The 15,107-nt window shown below is 57.9% G+C and overlaps 1 protein-coding gene across 1 annotated transcript in view; it reads right to left on the minus strand.

Annotated features, from left to right (window-relative positions):
* The window catches only part of HMCN2 (hemicentin 2), a 145,772-nt gene that overhangs the window by 12,981 nt on the left and 117,684 nt on the right, over nucleotides 1-15,107 (minus strand). The window contains 12 exon segments of the mRNA XM_058693812.1: nucleotides 191-460; nucleotides 4,215-4,296; nucleotides 5,558-5,748; nucleotides 6,669-6,803; nucleotides 7,841-8,054; nucleotides 8,907-9,097; nucleotides 9,605-9,739; nucleotides 10,086-10,220; nucleotides 10,462-10,569; nucleotides 12,145-12,309; nucleotides 13,079-13,200; nucleotides 14,571-14,727. Coding sequence (XP_058549795.1) covers nucleotides 191-460; nucleotides 4,215-4,296; nucleotides 5,558-5,748; nucleotides 6,669-6,803; nucleotides 7,841-8,054; nucleotides 8,907-9,097; nucleotides 9,605-9,739; nucleotides 10,086-10,220; nucleotides 10,462-10,569; nucleotides 12,145-12,309; nucleotides 13,079-13,200; nucleotides 14,571-14,727 — 1,905 coding nt within the window.

Here is a 15,107-nt window from a genome sequence, read left to right on the forward strand (position 1 = left end):
CCCAGCTGTAAAGGGCAGGGTGGGTAAGGTGACCCAAAAGGCCTTTTTCCTCCTAAGTCTGTGATTCTAAGCGAAGGGAAGAGTCGGGGGGGGGGGGTGGTGGTGCTGGCAGGACAGGGGGCCACGTCCCCCCGACGAAGCAGGAGATCCCGCCTCTGTCCACAAAGGTCTGAGCGGGGACACCCCGTACCTCTCACGGCCAGGACCGCTCGGGCCGTGGCAGAGCCCAGAAGGTTGTGAGCGACGCACTCGTAGATGCCCGCGTCCTGGGCCTCCACTCGCTGCAGCCACAGGCCCCCGTCGGGCAGGGTCTGGAGCCGCCGGCCGGCCCGCACGGGCTGGCCCGCACGCAGCCACTCCACGGTGGGCACCGGCTCTCCCGAGGCCTGACACTGTAGGGCCACGTCGTCCCCAGATCTCGCCGTCACGTCCCGGGGCTCCACCCGGAACACCGGGGCGCCTGTGGGAAGCCCAGGGCAGCTGTTAGGAACGTTTGGTTATTTTTGTATGTTCAGCTGCTGCTTGTTCATTCAGACAGCTTAGAAAATGCAGAGGTAGAAAGGAGAAAACAGAATCATGAGTGAGCATCACATCCCATCACCGTTCTGAGTACGCCCTTCCAGACACCGTTTCCGTAGAACATGACTGCATGGCTCATAGCTGCTTCCTTCCTTCCTTTTTCACCCCACAATAAATCCTAACTACCTTTCCATGCCATGAGATACTCGTTTTCAGTGCCTCCCTTCGTTTGGGTCCCTCACGGGGATGTTTCTAACGATGCCAGATGGGAGACGGGGGCCCCGTCACCGACCGTGGGTGAGTCTCACCAAGTCTCTCCCTGGCCCTCCGTTTTCTCGTCTGAGAGACGGCAATCCCTGTCCGCCTGCTACCTCAGACCCTCCGAAACGGCTGGAAAGAAGACACTCGTGATAGCATTTTGGCTTGTCCACGCGTCCCAAACCATAGCATTCTGATCCAAGAAATCCCTTTCCGTCTTAAACCCCCGAACGTAATCACGTCTGCAAAGATCCCTTCTCCAAATAAGACCACGTTCTCGCCTGGGAGGCGAGGACACGGTCGCTCAAATGTCGGGGGGGGGGGGGCCACTTGTCAGCCTACCACGGCCAATGTCTCCTAACGCTGAACACATGCCTATCGTGTGGCCCGGCCACTCTCGGACGGACACCCGAACGGAAAGGTGCATGCGTGACCGCCAAAGGCACGCGTCACCTGCCGAAGCAGCGCGGCCCGTAACTGCCCCCACGTGGAGGGGACCATACAAACCGTGACGTGTCAGCACAGCGGCGAGCCATACCGCAACGGGGACGACGGGTGAGCCACTTCCGCGTGCGAGCTCACGCGGCGCTGTGCACAAGAAGCCGGACACGAGAGCGCACGCGATGGGGTTTCGTTGCAACAACGGTCAAAAAATAAGCAAGAGCAAGACGCTGGCCGTGGCCGCGTGAAGAGGTCAGCAAATGCACAACTTGACAGAATTATCCAAACCAACTATTTCAGGGCTCTAGAAGTCAACGGAAGGCAAGCCACAAATGGAGAATCACTGACCCACGAAAAGCTTCCAGAACTTTGGGCGAGAACAGTGGAGGCGTGTGGCCTGGGCCTGCTCCCATCCGCCACCCCTGCTCTTGAGCTGGGGGCGGGGCTGGCCGTGAGACCCCAGCTTTTGCTATCACAAGGGGCCGATCCGATTTGCGCGAGGAGACGATGCGGGGGGTTTTGTGGGGGGAGGGGCAGAAGTGACAGGAAGCAAACAGGGAACGGACGCCTCTGCTGGCCTGCGGAGACCAGGGGACCCGCCGGAAGCTTAACGAGAAGAGCCTGGAAATGAGGGAGCCCTGGAAAGGCCAGACGGGGTCTCTACACATCCCTGGCTGCTGTGGACGGCGTGCACCTGTGCGGGGATCTGGGCGGGGGTGGGCCAGGAGGAGTCAAGGCCGAGGTCCCCTCAACACCTGCCCCAACTCTGACTCACCCAGATGCTTGGATGGGGGGTGGGGGGGGCGAGGCCTTAGTTTCTTGGCCCTTTAACCGTTAGCAAGTTTGACCGGGGTACGTCTTGGGGCAGAACTTCTCCGGGTTTATCCTGTTTGCGTCTTGCTCGAATTTTGTAGCCTTACATCTTTTGTGACAACTTTTCGGCTCTGGCGTCTCTGGGTATTTTCTCACCCCTTTCTCCTTTCCTTCCGGGACCCTAATGCCACGATGTCAGATCTTGGCTTCGTCCCACACTGGCTCTGAGGCTCTTCTGGTTGTCCTGCTCGAGTCCGTTCTCTCTCTGTGGTTCCGACTAGGCGAATTCTATTGTTACGCCTACAAGTCGCTAATTCTTCCTTCTGTCCTGTTCATACCTGTTCACAACCATCCACTGAGGTTTTCATTTTATGGAAGTTGGGTCCTAAGACTTCCCTTCGTTTCTTCTTCATAGCTACTATTTCTTAAGATTTAAAAAAAATGTGTATTTATTTATTTTGAGAGAGAGAGAGAGAACACGTGCAGGGGAGGGGAAGAGAGAGAGAGAGAGAGAGAGAGAGAGAGAGAGAGAGAGACAGAATCCCAAGCAGGTTCTGCACGGTCCGTGCAGAGCCCGACGTGCGGCTCAAACTCCCAAACCGTGAGATCGTGACCTGAGCGGAAATCAAGAGTCAGACGCTTAACGGACTGAGCCACCCAGGAGCCCCCATTTAACCATTTTTTAAGTTGTACAGTTCAGTAGCGTGGAGCACGTTCACATCACCGCCGTCCATTTCCAGGACCCTTTTGTCTTGGAAAATTGAAACTCTAGATCCATTCAACCACGTCTCCCCATTGCCACCGACCCCCGCCCCGCCGGCCGCCGCCATTCTGCTTTTCGTTTCTACGCATTTGACAACTCTGGTCACCTCACAGAACTGGAATCACACAGCGTTTGTCTTTTTGTGACCGCCCTCCTTCCCCTGACAACCTCAAGTTTCGTTCATGCACCAGGTGTCAGAATTTCCTTCTTTTTAAAGGGTGAGTAACATTCCAGGGTACGAATGGGTGAATTTTGCAGTGTATATATTGACAAAGCTGTTTTTTGTTTTTGTTTTAAAGCGATCTCTATGCCCAACATGGGGCTCGAACTCATGGCCCCAAGGTCAAGCGTCGCAGGCTCTGTTGACTGAGCCAGCCAGGCAGCCCAAGCTGTTATTTCTTTTAAAGGCAAAACCCTGGGGGCGCCTGGCTGGCTCAGTGGGTGAAGCACCCTGACTCTTGATTTCGGTTCAGGTCATGATGTCACGGTTCGTGGGATGGAGCCCTGTGTCGGGCTCTGTGCTGACAGTACGGAGCCTGCTTATGGTTCCCTCCCCCGTCCCGTCCCGTCCCTCCCCCGCTCTCGCACAGGCATTCTTTCTCCCCGTCTCTCAAAAAAAAAGCAAAACTCCGGACAGGGTAAGTTACCTGGGGCAGGGCATTGACTGGAAAGGGGGTACAGATGGAAGTGTCTAGAAGCTGGCAGTATTCTGTTTTTCTATTTTTGCTCTGGGTCAACTCGGTAGGTTCACATGATAAACATTCATTGAACTGTTCACTTCTAACATGTATTGTCCCTATGTATGTTAATCTTCAGGAAAAAGTTTAATTAAACACCTCTAGGCGGTTTCACAGCATTACTTCGAGGCTCAGACAGTGCTTTGTAATCTGCAAGCTACTTGGCAAATGCAAGAGCTGTCCCTGCGATCTTGTTGATGGTTGTGAGTTTGAATAAATGGGTCCCCCCGGGGCCTGGCTGTCGGGTCCCTGGATATTCATTAGCCCTCACCCCGCTCCCCATTCCCCAACTGGGGAGCCATTTCATAGGACTTCAATTGTGTTTTCTGAGTTTCTGAGTAAATACTTGTAAGAGAGTTCCAAGTCCCTGGCCCTGCCTTTTTTAAGTTTGTTTATTCATTTTGAAAGAGCTGTGCGAGCAGGGGAGAGGCTGAGAGAGACAGAGAGAGAGAGAGAAAATCCCAAGCAGGCTCTGTGCTACCAGCACAGAGACAGCCGCGGGGCTCGAACCCACAAACGGTGAGATCATGACCTGAGGCGCTTAACTGACTGAGCCGGCCAGGTGCCCCTGTGCCCTCCGTTCTTGTCAGACAGCCGGGGACACGCGCCGGGCGCCCACTCTGCACTGTCCCCCCCGCCGGGGCCCAGGGGAGGGGGAGGGGGAGGGGGAGGCCGAGACTCACTCTGCAGCACGAGGGTCACCACTTTCTCCACTGCGCCCATCTCATTCTCCGCCAGGCACTGGTACCGACCCGCGTCATCCATCTGCAGGTGGGGTGGGGGGAGAGCAGGTGTTCAGGGCAGCAGGAGGAAGGGGACCGCGCGCAGTGAAGGATCATCACTCGGTGGCACGTTACTGGGGATTCCTTGAAAACCAGGGGTCTGTGGCGAAGCAAGTCTGGGAAACACGGAGTCGAGACGACACCCCGCTTCTGGCCGCAGGATTCCTCGGGGCTCTTATGGTGCTGGAGCGTGCAGCGAGCCTTCCAGAAGGGAGGCGGTTTGCAGTGTTTTCCCGGCTTAGTGAGAGGGAAGCTCTTCCCACGGGGCACGCACCACCCTGGCCACTGGGGAAACTCAGGAAGAACAAGGCTCGGCTTCACCTCTGAATGGCAGCTGGGGGAAGGGCTGAGGCCGCCGTCTACACCCGGGAGGTGACGGCCTGGATGCTGCACCCAAGGGGACTGCCGGGACAGCCCAGCATGCAGGTAAGAGTGGAGATTTGGGGGTCAGATCGGGATGGGGCCGGACCCTGGCTCCGCTGCTGACCACACCCGACTCGTGACCAGTACGCCGTGTCTTTGGAGCGAATCATCTCCCCGTCGCCAAATGCGGATTGTAACCGCTGAGAGCGGCGGAAGCATTACAGGAAATCATGCTCGTCGAAGTCAAAGTACCTGCCAGTGCCTGGCCCGTGGTAGACTCTCGGGTCACCTTAGCGGGCAAGATCGAGGGCCCCTAAGAAGAGCCTGACAGGACGGGATTGTGGATTTCTGCATGATCACCGGAACCCGGGACACAGGAGGGGAGGTGAACGGGTCTGGCCTGAGACCCAAGGCTTTGTAAACAGCACGGAGCAGGGGTCAGGAGAGCTGGGATGGGGTCCTGCCTTGGGAACTTAACTGTTGTGGGTCTCTCTGAGCCTCGGTGTCTTTATCTGTAAAATGGGGCACTCTTACTGGTCTCTTCTGCCCCATGAGGTTGTTAATAATATTTATTGGCATGACCCGGGGGCCAGTCACTCTTGAATACCGGTGTGGGTCATCTCGCTGATTTCTTACTGCAAACCTATACGCTAGAAACAACCGGTAGCCCCGCTGAATGGCTGGGGTGACTGAGGCACAGAGAAAAGTCACTGGCTGGAGGGCACTCTAGTTTGTTGGGGTGGAGAATCTGGGAGGTGGGCAGGACAGTGCTTTGCAGACTGTAGAGGACGGTGGCCAACACTAAGAACCCTCCCAAGCCATCACCAGAGGCTGCGGTTGTCCTGGGTGGCCCCGCCCCGAGGCACCAGGTCCTTCCTTGCCTCTGTCCTGTGGATGGTCAGCGAGCCGTTCTGCAGCCGGTGCCGGAGACGGCTGCCCCGGAGCGGAAGGCCGTCTTTGATCCAGCGGATGTCGGGCGCAGGGGCTCCACGGACCACGCAGTCCAGCTGGACGCTGCTCCCCACGGGCTCCACCAGGTAGGAGAAGGCCTCCCCTTGCAGGACAGGAGCTTCTGCTCGAGGTGACATCAGACAAGGGGTCAGAAAGGTTCCCTCAAGGCTCAGCCTCCCATAAGACAACTTCCGTGGCACGGGTCAAACGAAACAGACTGCCGGGAACGCCGATTTGAAACCGAGTGGGAACAGTGCCGTGATCGATTGGTGACGCCGGAGACGGGCCCAGGAATGGCAGGCAGTGCGAGGAGTGTCATATGCTTGCCCGCCTGGATGGATCATCCCAGCTGCAGGGTACCTGCCGGGGACTTTGGAAAACAAGGACTACCTAGCCACTGGGACACCTCGGTCGGACACAGCAACACTAAGACGCCCCTGATCCTCACTTCGTGCAAGCGAATCCTAAACCACTCTCGGATGCCCCGTGTCAGTTTTCCACGTTTGCTGGTTCCCTGAGATCGAAACCGGCCGCGGCCGTGTCCCGGTGCCTTGGGTGGCTCGTTCCCTTCCATCAAGCTCTACCCCTCCCATCCTGAAATCAAGCAAACTAGGTCATGGCATCTCGGAGGGTTAGCACGCTGCTCTTGACCAAGCAGGGCCCTGGGGGACAACTGGTGGGCTGGCCAGCTTCAGGCGTTTTTCTGCCAGGACACCTTGGTCCCCGTGCCCTCCTTCTACACTGGCACCGTGCAGCTGATGGAGGTGTAGGCCAGCGGGTCAGATCTCATTCTACCCGCGGCCAAGTCATCTGGGGAGCCGAGAAAAATACTGATGCTGGGGCCTCACCCCAGGGAGGCTGGTTGTGAGAGCAGGGCTGGCACCTGGGCCTCTCAGCATTTTATCAAGTCCCCCAGGGCACCCCAAGCCACCGTCAGGGCGGAGGGTTACTAGTTCAGAGGCCAGGAGATTGATTTCTTAGAAAAACTAACAGATTGGGTCTAGTGGAGGTCTCAAGAAATCCACACGGCTCACGCCCTACCCTTCACGTGGACGAAGCTGACGGCCTGCACGCGGCCCACTCTGTTCTCGGCCCAGCAGACGTAGGTCCCGCTGTCCTCTCTGGTGACTGCCACCCGCTGCAGCGTGCTGCCCCCATCCTGTTCGGACACCCCCTCTGGTGGAGAAAGAGATCCCCCAGAGGGTTCTGAGCCCAGGGTGCCAGGGACCTCCTGCCCCGAATACTTAACCCAGGCCGGGCACCCAGCAGCTGTTTGACAAAGACACAGAAAACAGGTGTCTCTTCCCGAGGGTGGAAGCCTGACCACGTCAGGCCCATTCACGGCAGGCCCAGGCCATGTTAGAGGATGCGGTTGAAGGGCCAGCCTTCCGCAACTTTCAGGTCCACACCGCGAGCTTGCTGCGGGGCTGAGGGTAAGTCTTTGGGGGCCTATTAATCTGCACTTCCTGCATTAAACCAGTTGGCCCTCAGCACCCCTCTTATCTCCATTTTGAGACGAGGCAGCTGGGCTCAGAGAGGCTGAATCACTCCCCGAAACGCCCACCCCAGGAGCTGGTGGGGTCAGGGCGACGCCTTCTTTACAGGTGCACGGAGGTGAGCTTCCGCGCCTGGCTTCCGGTTTAGGAGCGTCTGAAAACACCATCTTAAAAAGTTTTGTATTTTATTTTTTTAAAGTAGGCTCCATGCCCAACCAGGGGCTTGAACTCACATCCCTGAGATCAAGAGTCACACGCTCCTCCGACTGAGCCAGCCAGGCGCCCCTGAAAACATCATTTTGCGGTGGAGGGGACTCAGCCATTCGCCAGTTCGGCAGACATTCATCGAACACCCACTCCAGACCCTGTGCCCTGTGCGGGCCCTGTGCCTCCCTCAACATCACCTGAGGACCAGGAAAGGGGTCTGCCGAGGGGCCCAGCAGTGCTGGGGTGTGACACGTGCTCCCTCCCGGGCCCTGAGGTCTCTGGGGCTGAGTCTTTTCTGCAGGTGGCTTCTTGTCAGGTCTGACGTGTGCTGGTCGCATATGGCCACACCTGTGTTTGCTCGGTGCCCCCCCCCCCGCAGAGGGCCAAGTCTGGAGACCCAGCACCCACCAGGCTGACGGACACCCTCTTCCTCTCTACCAGGCGGGGTCTCCCCACCTGTCGGCCCTCCTCCCAGGGGACCCCCACCACCCGCTCCCAGTAGGCCCAGACCCGTGACAGGTCGGTCGTTGACGGTCCAGCCGATGCGGGGGGTCGGGCTGCCCCGGGCCGCACAGCGAAGCCACAGCCTGTCCCCGACGCGTAGGCTGCGGTCCCCGGGCAGGGTGGTGAAGACGGGCAGTGCCAGGATGGTGAGATGAACACAGTGGCGGGCGCGGCCCACCGTGTTCTCGGCCACACACGTGTAGGTTCCAGCATCCTGGCCCTGCGGGCAGAGGAGGAGTCGGCCTGAGAACTGCCCCCACCCCCAGCTCCTAGGGACCCATTCTCCCCGAGGTCCCCTCGGAGCGTGCAGCCCAGAGAGGTGAAGTGCTTTGCTCAAGGTCACACAGCTGCAGTAAATGGCTCCCTTTCACCACCACCCCATGGCCCCCCTTACAGCCTTCATGAGACTCCGCGAAGGTCACCCGCACCCGCTCATTCGTGCTCCCATCATCCCTGAGGTCCTGTGTTTGGTGCCCTTTGTACAGAGGGCTCAGCCAAGCTCTGAGAAGTTCCACGGTGTTCTCCGGCACAGCTAGCTCACTCACCACTGTCCGAGGACCTTGTGACCCTGCCCTGCAGCAGGTGTGTGCCCTGAGCAACCACCCCCCCCCCCCCCCCCGGCTGGAGAGGCGCCATTTGTAACTGTGGAACCCGAGTGCTGTCGGAGAAGGTGGTCGGGGCTCCCACCCACGCCCCTGGCTCAGGTCAACAACAACGCGTGGTTGAGGACAACCAGTCTGGGGACACAAAGTCAGCTCTGTGTCCCGCCCCCCCCCCCCACCCCACCCCATCCAGGGCTCCTTCTCTCCCTCAGGCATTAGCCACTGAGGTCCAGGTTCGAATCTTGGTTCTGCCTCTCGGCAACGGCGTGCCTCGGGAAAACTGGATACGCTCTGAGCCTCAGTTTCTTCATCTGTACTTGGGGATTATGGTACCTATTTCCCCAGATTCCTGGGATTAAAAGCTGCATAGCGCTCAGCACGGGGCATGACAAACAGGGTGCTCGGCCGGCGTTTTCCGCTCCTGCCGTTACCATTAGACCCCTCGGTGCTACACAGGGAGGGAGCCACACCTCCAAGTTCTTCACCAGCAGCTCCCCAGAAGGCTGGATGGTGAACTTCCCCTCGGCCCCGGACACAGGCTGGCCGTCTTTTTCCCAGGTGATGGTGGGCTCAGGACTGCCGCTGGCCCAGCAGGGCAAGAGGACGTGGGAGCCTTCGGTGGTGGACAGGTCAGGGAGGCCAGTCTTGATCACGGGCGGGACTGTGGGGGGAGAGAGGTCCGCTTGGGGGTGAGGGCGGGCTGCCCCCGCTCCAGCGCCCTTGGCAGTTGGCGTGCCCCTCGCCCCTTCCTCCACCGACCCTGTCACAGGCCACGGCCCATGGTCTGGACCATTTGGGGACTGCTGAGTTTGGTGAAGCTGTGACGGGGTGATCCCAGTGCACACACACACACACACACACACACACACACACGCATGCACACACAATGACTAAAGGGACAGAAATGGCTATGGTTGCCAGAGCGCCGAAACGAGTGAGGGAGGCCCAGACCACTGGCTCAGCAAAGGTCAGAGGAGGCAGAGGGACCCGAGGCACTGTCTAAAGGCAGACCTTGGGCACAAAACGGGAGAAGGCGTTTTTTTCCCCTCACTTCCTTCTCGAGCACAAGGCAGGCTGGCACGGGGGAGGATGTAGGGACGTGTCCTGCCCGGGACGCCAAAGCCCCTAGCTCGCCGGGGTCCACCTCAGCCCCCTTCCCTGGGCCCACCTTGCACCACCAGCCGTGTTTTCCCAATAGCACTGCCTGCGCTGTTCTGGGCAATGCAAAAATAGTTCCCGGAATCCTCCGGGCTGGCGTGGATAATCCGAAGCTGTCCACCGGGTAGGACCTGCGTACTCGCTCCTGGATTTGTGGGGGGGGGGGAGGGAAATCGGGGGTTCGTGGCTGAGCCAGCAGGACCACCGAGGAGAGCAGGAGGGCCATGTGGACTGTTCTGTTTGACCAGGTAGCAAGTGACTCGTTGTGGTCACAGGGTGATGGGGGCGGACAGAGACCCGGAGTCCAGCCGGCTTGCCCCGCTCCTCAGCCTCCCAAGTCAGCCGCCGAGTGCTCCAGCAGAGTCTCAAGCTCTGGCTGGTGAGCAGACACAAGCTGGCAGGAGGGAAAGGCGGGCCAGGGCTTTCTGGGAGCAGGTGGGAGGATCCCGGGCCCGGATGATTCTTCCCTTCCTGGTGCTGGGGAGACTCACCTGCGGGAATGCTGAGCCCCTCCTTCTGCCAGGTGAGGCTCGGCTGGGGGATGCCCGAAGCCACACAGGAAAGCAGTACCTCCTCGGCCACCAGTGCCCGGACCACGCTGGGCAGAGGCTTCACCACGGGGGAGGCTGCAAGGGAACGGGGGGGCCACAGAGGTCCCTGGGGATGCCTTCAGAGAGAGAAGCCTCTAAAAGGACCAGGGGATTCCCGAAGTCTTGGCACTGGAGGACAGGGGCGGGCTGAGGTTTTTCTCCCACCGAATCCCATCAGGGAGGCAGAGCAGAGAGGCAGGTCGGGGCGCCTGGAACCCGGGCCCCCTGCACCCCCGCCCGCCTGCCTCTAGCTCTCCACCTGCTGGGGGGCCCTTACCTTGCACAGCGAGGACCACGTGCTTGTGGGCCACGCCCGCAGAGTTGCGGGCCGTGCAGGTGTAGCGGCCAGCGTGGACGGGGAGGGCCTGCCCGATCTCCAGGGCACCTGTGGGTGGCAACGGGGCCCGTGGAGAGGGGCGAGGGGACTCAGGACGGACGTCCCTAGTGACGGCTGGCAGGGCTCTTACATCCCCCCCACCCGGGTGTCTCTCTATTGCTGGCCACTCGACCTGCCTCCCTGCCCGTTTGTAAGCAGCACCGGAAAACCCGGGTTCCGGGCCTGCCTACGCTCCCTGTCTGGAGCATAGCGGTGGGCAAGTCCCTTCCACTCTAGGGGCCTCAGTTTCCCCACGTGCACAGTGAGGAATCAGACAGGGTGGTCTCTCGAAGCTGCAGACTGTGATGTTCCAGGATCTGCCGCTGCCCTGCCTAGAGTCCCTGGCCCACCGGTAGTTCCTTAGACCCTCACCCTGCTACCCATGCCGTGTTCCGCTCAAAAACTCGCCTCCTCCAGGCAGCCTCCCCAGATGACTGCTTTATCCGTCCTCTCTTTACCTTTTCTTTCTTAGTCTTGGCTGCTCAATGAACACCGTCTGAACCTTCCTGGACCACCCCAGCCCCAGATAGAACCAGAACCTCAGCTTCTTGTACATGACGGGCTTCCCCGTAACTGCTGGTCAGAAGAAAGGGTTCTACTTCTTCAGAAGAGTTTGAAAACCACAGATCTGGCCAGCGGTGCTCAGACTTCACGAGTTCACCAGCTAACCAACTAACAAATAAATGCCATTTGGAGAACCCCCGTAAAGTTGCCAACTTTTAACTTTGACGAGCAAAGACGTTTCCAAATCACCCATCTACTATCACCTTGATCTCATAGAAGAAAGGAACTTCCAACACTAAAATAGCAGGAAAAGCATAATTGCAGGGAGCCTGGGTGGCTCGGTTGGTTGAGCGCCTGACACCTGATTTCAGCTCAGGTGGTGATCTCAAGGTTCATGGGATCGAGCCCCGCGTCGGGCTCTGTGCTGACAGCTTGGAGCCCGGAGCCCGCTTCGGATTCTGGGTCTCCCTCTCTCTCTGCCTCTCTCTCTCTCTCTCTCTCTCTCTCAAAAATAAATATTAAAAAAAATTTTAAAAAGAAAAGCATAATTAAAAAAAATTTTAAACATTTTTATTTATTTTTGAGAGACAGAGAGAGACACAGCATGAGCAGGGGAGGGGCAGAGAGAGAGGGAGACACAGAATCCGAAGCAGGCTCCGGGCTCCGAGTTGTCAGCACAGAGCCCGATGTGGAGCTGGAACCCACCTGCTGTGAGATCGTGACCTGGGCCGAAGTCGGATGCTTAACCGACTGAGCCACCCAGGCGCCCCGAAAAGCGTAATTTCAGAATAAAGGAAAATCCTTCCAATGAGCTCAAACCCGCTTTACGGAAACTCTCATGTAGCTATTATTTTCCTCACTTTGCCACGGAGCGGCACTGATCTGTCAACTATCATCAGAGAACCACTGACAAATATCAACGCACTAGTGCGTTGAGTGGGGATACTAAGGCCCAGAGAGGGTGAGGGGTTCCCCTAGGTCACACAGCAGGGAGTGGCAGAATCAGGCCGGGACTCTCCACTGCTTTCACACCCTCGGCCTGACGCCCCGTCTCCACCCTCACGGCTCACCCCTACTTACCGGAAGATGTGACACGATAGCCACTCCCCCGCATCCCCAGCTGGGCGCCTGCCTTGCTCCAGGACACGACCGGGGCCGGGACGCCTGTGCTGTGGCACGTGAGGACCACGGGTGCCATCTTGGTCACGGTGAAGTCTGTCTGGTCGTCAGCAATGGTAGGGGGCACTACGATGTAAGACAAGGCTTGAGGCCCCGCTGAGGTCCACCGGGGGAACACGTAGTCATGGGGCCAGGTGAATGACAACTATCAACAGAGACTAAGACACAGGTGACCTCAGTGACAAAGGGCCGGGGGGGGGGGCAACAGAGAGAGGTCACATTCACCCGCTTGGGAGGTATTTTTTTGCTGGGCTTTGGGGGACAGTTACGAACTGCTTTCTGTAGGGGTGCCGGCTAGGCATCTCCGGAGGGTTTTACAAGAGAAGGGAGCTTCGTGGGAGCTCAGAGTTGGGGACACAACATAAGGCCTCCAGGGGAAGTGGCATTTAACCTGAGACCCGAAGGAAGAGCAGGATTGGCTGGGTGAAGGGCAGAGGGAACAGCATGTGCAGAGGGAACAGCATATACAAAGGCCCTGAGGTGAGGAACCAAAAGCTAAGCAGCATGACTGGATCCCAGAGCGAGGCGGGCACTAGGTGAGCTGAACTTCGGGTGGCTGGGCCAGCATGCACGGGACACTGTGGGCCCAGGTGACACCCTGCATTCTATCCTGAGAGCCATGGGCAGCCGTGGAGGGAGGAATTTTAACCAGGGCGATGGCAAGGTCAGATCTGGGTTCAGAACATTCTGGACTGGGGAGAGGCCTCTCCCGAGAGCTCCTAAGTGCCACGAACAGTGCTGGGGCCAGGGTTGCGTCAGCGTGGGTACGTGGGATCAGGAGACGTGCACACTGTGCCTGTCCTGTTTTCTTCCTCCTCCCTCTGCTCCAACTCACCGTGAACGGTCACCTGGTAATGCCTGCGGGCCTCGCCCACCTCATTGCTCACCACGCACTCAAACTGGGCTGAGTCCTGGGGGCTGGGAGCTGCCAGGAGCAGGGCGTTGGAGGGCAGGAGCCTGGGACGGACAGACAGACAGATGACCGCTAACCAGCCGGCCTGGCTGACCCGAGCTCAGCCTGTGCAGCAACCTGGATGCAGGGGACTGGGGGGGGGGGGTCTCCTGACTAATTTCCCCTCTGGTGTCTGGCCCCCAGCCCTGAATGTAGAAGTTTCTTCTAGAAGTTTCTACACTTACAGGTCTGGCAGTTGAGCTCGTGGGCAAGTTTAATTGTTACCCCCGTGGTTCTCTATGTCCCTGCACGCTTTCTGTAATCACCAGATCGGACACCTTCCATAATAGTGACAGTATCCAAGTCCTTGATCAGAACAGCTCGGGTCTGTTGAGCACGTGCTTTAAATTTTTCTTTTTAAACGTTTAGTTATTTTTGGGAGAGCCAGAGACAGAGTACAAGCCGGGGATGGGGAGAGAGAGAGAGAGGGAGACCCAGAATCCGAAGCAGGCTCCAGGCTCTGAACTGTCAGCACAGAACCTGACATGGGGCTTGAACCCACAAACTGTGAGATCACGACCTGAGCTGAAGTCGGCCACTTCACTGACTGAGCCACCCAGGCGCCCCTGCTTTAGACAGAAGCTCCGTGTCGGCCTGGCACCCGACACAAGAAATATTTGGCAAAGTAGTGAACTGACTCCTTTAACGTGCCCAGGGATCATTCCATGGTCAGCTGCACATGAGAAACTGGGAGACGAGGATCCAGGCTCAGCCAAACTCAGGCCTCCATGTATGGATATCAATCGTTGTTAGACCACAGTGGCTGGGATGGTTTTCAGAGCCATTCCTTTCTGTTTGGCTCTATGTCCCAAATGCCCCTACCCCCATCAGGCATCTCAGTATAAAGACGCTCCTAGACCCCTGAGGTCAGGATATAGATCCTGGTGCTGGCTTTGTTGAGACCCTGAACACATCCCTGTCTCATTTCTTTCTTTCCTTTCTTTTCTTCCCTTTTCTTCCCTTTTCTTTCTTTCTTTCTTTCTTTCTTTCTTTCTTTCTTTCTTTCTTTCTTTCTTTCTTTCTTTCTTTCTTTCTTTCTTTCTTTCTTTCTTCCCTTCCTTCCTCTCTCTCTTTCTTTTCTTAATGTTTACTTATTTTGAGAGAGAGAGACAGAGTATGAGTCAGACATGGGCAGAGAGAAAGGGAGACAGAGAATCGGAAGCAGGCCCCAGGCTCGGAGCTGCCAGCACAGAGCCCGACGCGGGGCTTGAACTCACAGACTGTGAGATCACAACCTGAGCTGAAGTTGGAGGCTTAACTGAATAAGCCACCCCACCCCTGCCTCGTGTCTGACCCTGCTCCCCACCGTGGGATGGGCACACTGTCCCCCCACCCGGAGCACCTCGTGAGGCTACCCAGAGGCCCCGCTCAGTACCGGTAGGTTCCCTGCTGCAGGTGGAAATCCAGCTTCTGTCCGTCCTTCCACCAGACCACCCGGGGCTTGGGGGAGCCGCTGGCCTCACAGGGCAGTGAGGCAGGGGTGTGGGCAGTCAAGGTCAGGTTGGAGGGGCTGGGGGCGATGGCAGGAGGCTCTGGGGAGAGAGTAGTCATCAGGAGACAAGGGTCTAGGATGCGGGCAGGGGAGAGGCAGGAGACACTCCGCAGGAATCTTCCAACAGGCACCCCAAATCTGGGGTGATGGAACCTTTGCTCTCCAAGGCTGGCGGCTCCCTAGCCACCTCTCCCTGAATGCAGATTTCGGGGTTCTACTCAGCCCTGCCGGACGGAGGCCAGCGCCCAGAAGAGCGGCCGCCACCAAGGTGATCCATTGGAGCGGGAAAAGCAGATTAGCGTGTCTGGTGCAGTGACTCTGAATCTTATCCTTTCAAATGTCTTTTATCTGTGCATGTTTCATCACTTGCTTGATACAATGGTATGGGAGCAAATATCCGTACGATATTGATGAAATCAA

The sequence above is a fragment of the Neofelis nebulosa genome, chromosome 12 (genome assembly GCF_028018385.1).
Source record: "Neofelis nebulosa isolate mNeoNeb1 chromosome 12, mNeoNeb1.pri, whole genome shotgun sequence".
Classification (NCBI taxonomy): domain Eukaryota; kingdom Metazoa; phylum Chordata; class Mammalia; order Carnivora; family Felidae; genus Neofelis; species Neofelis nebulosa.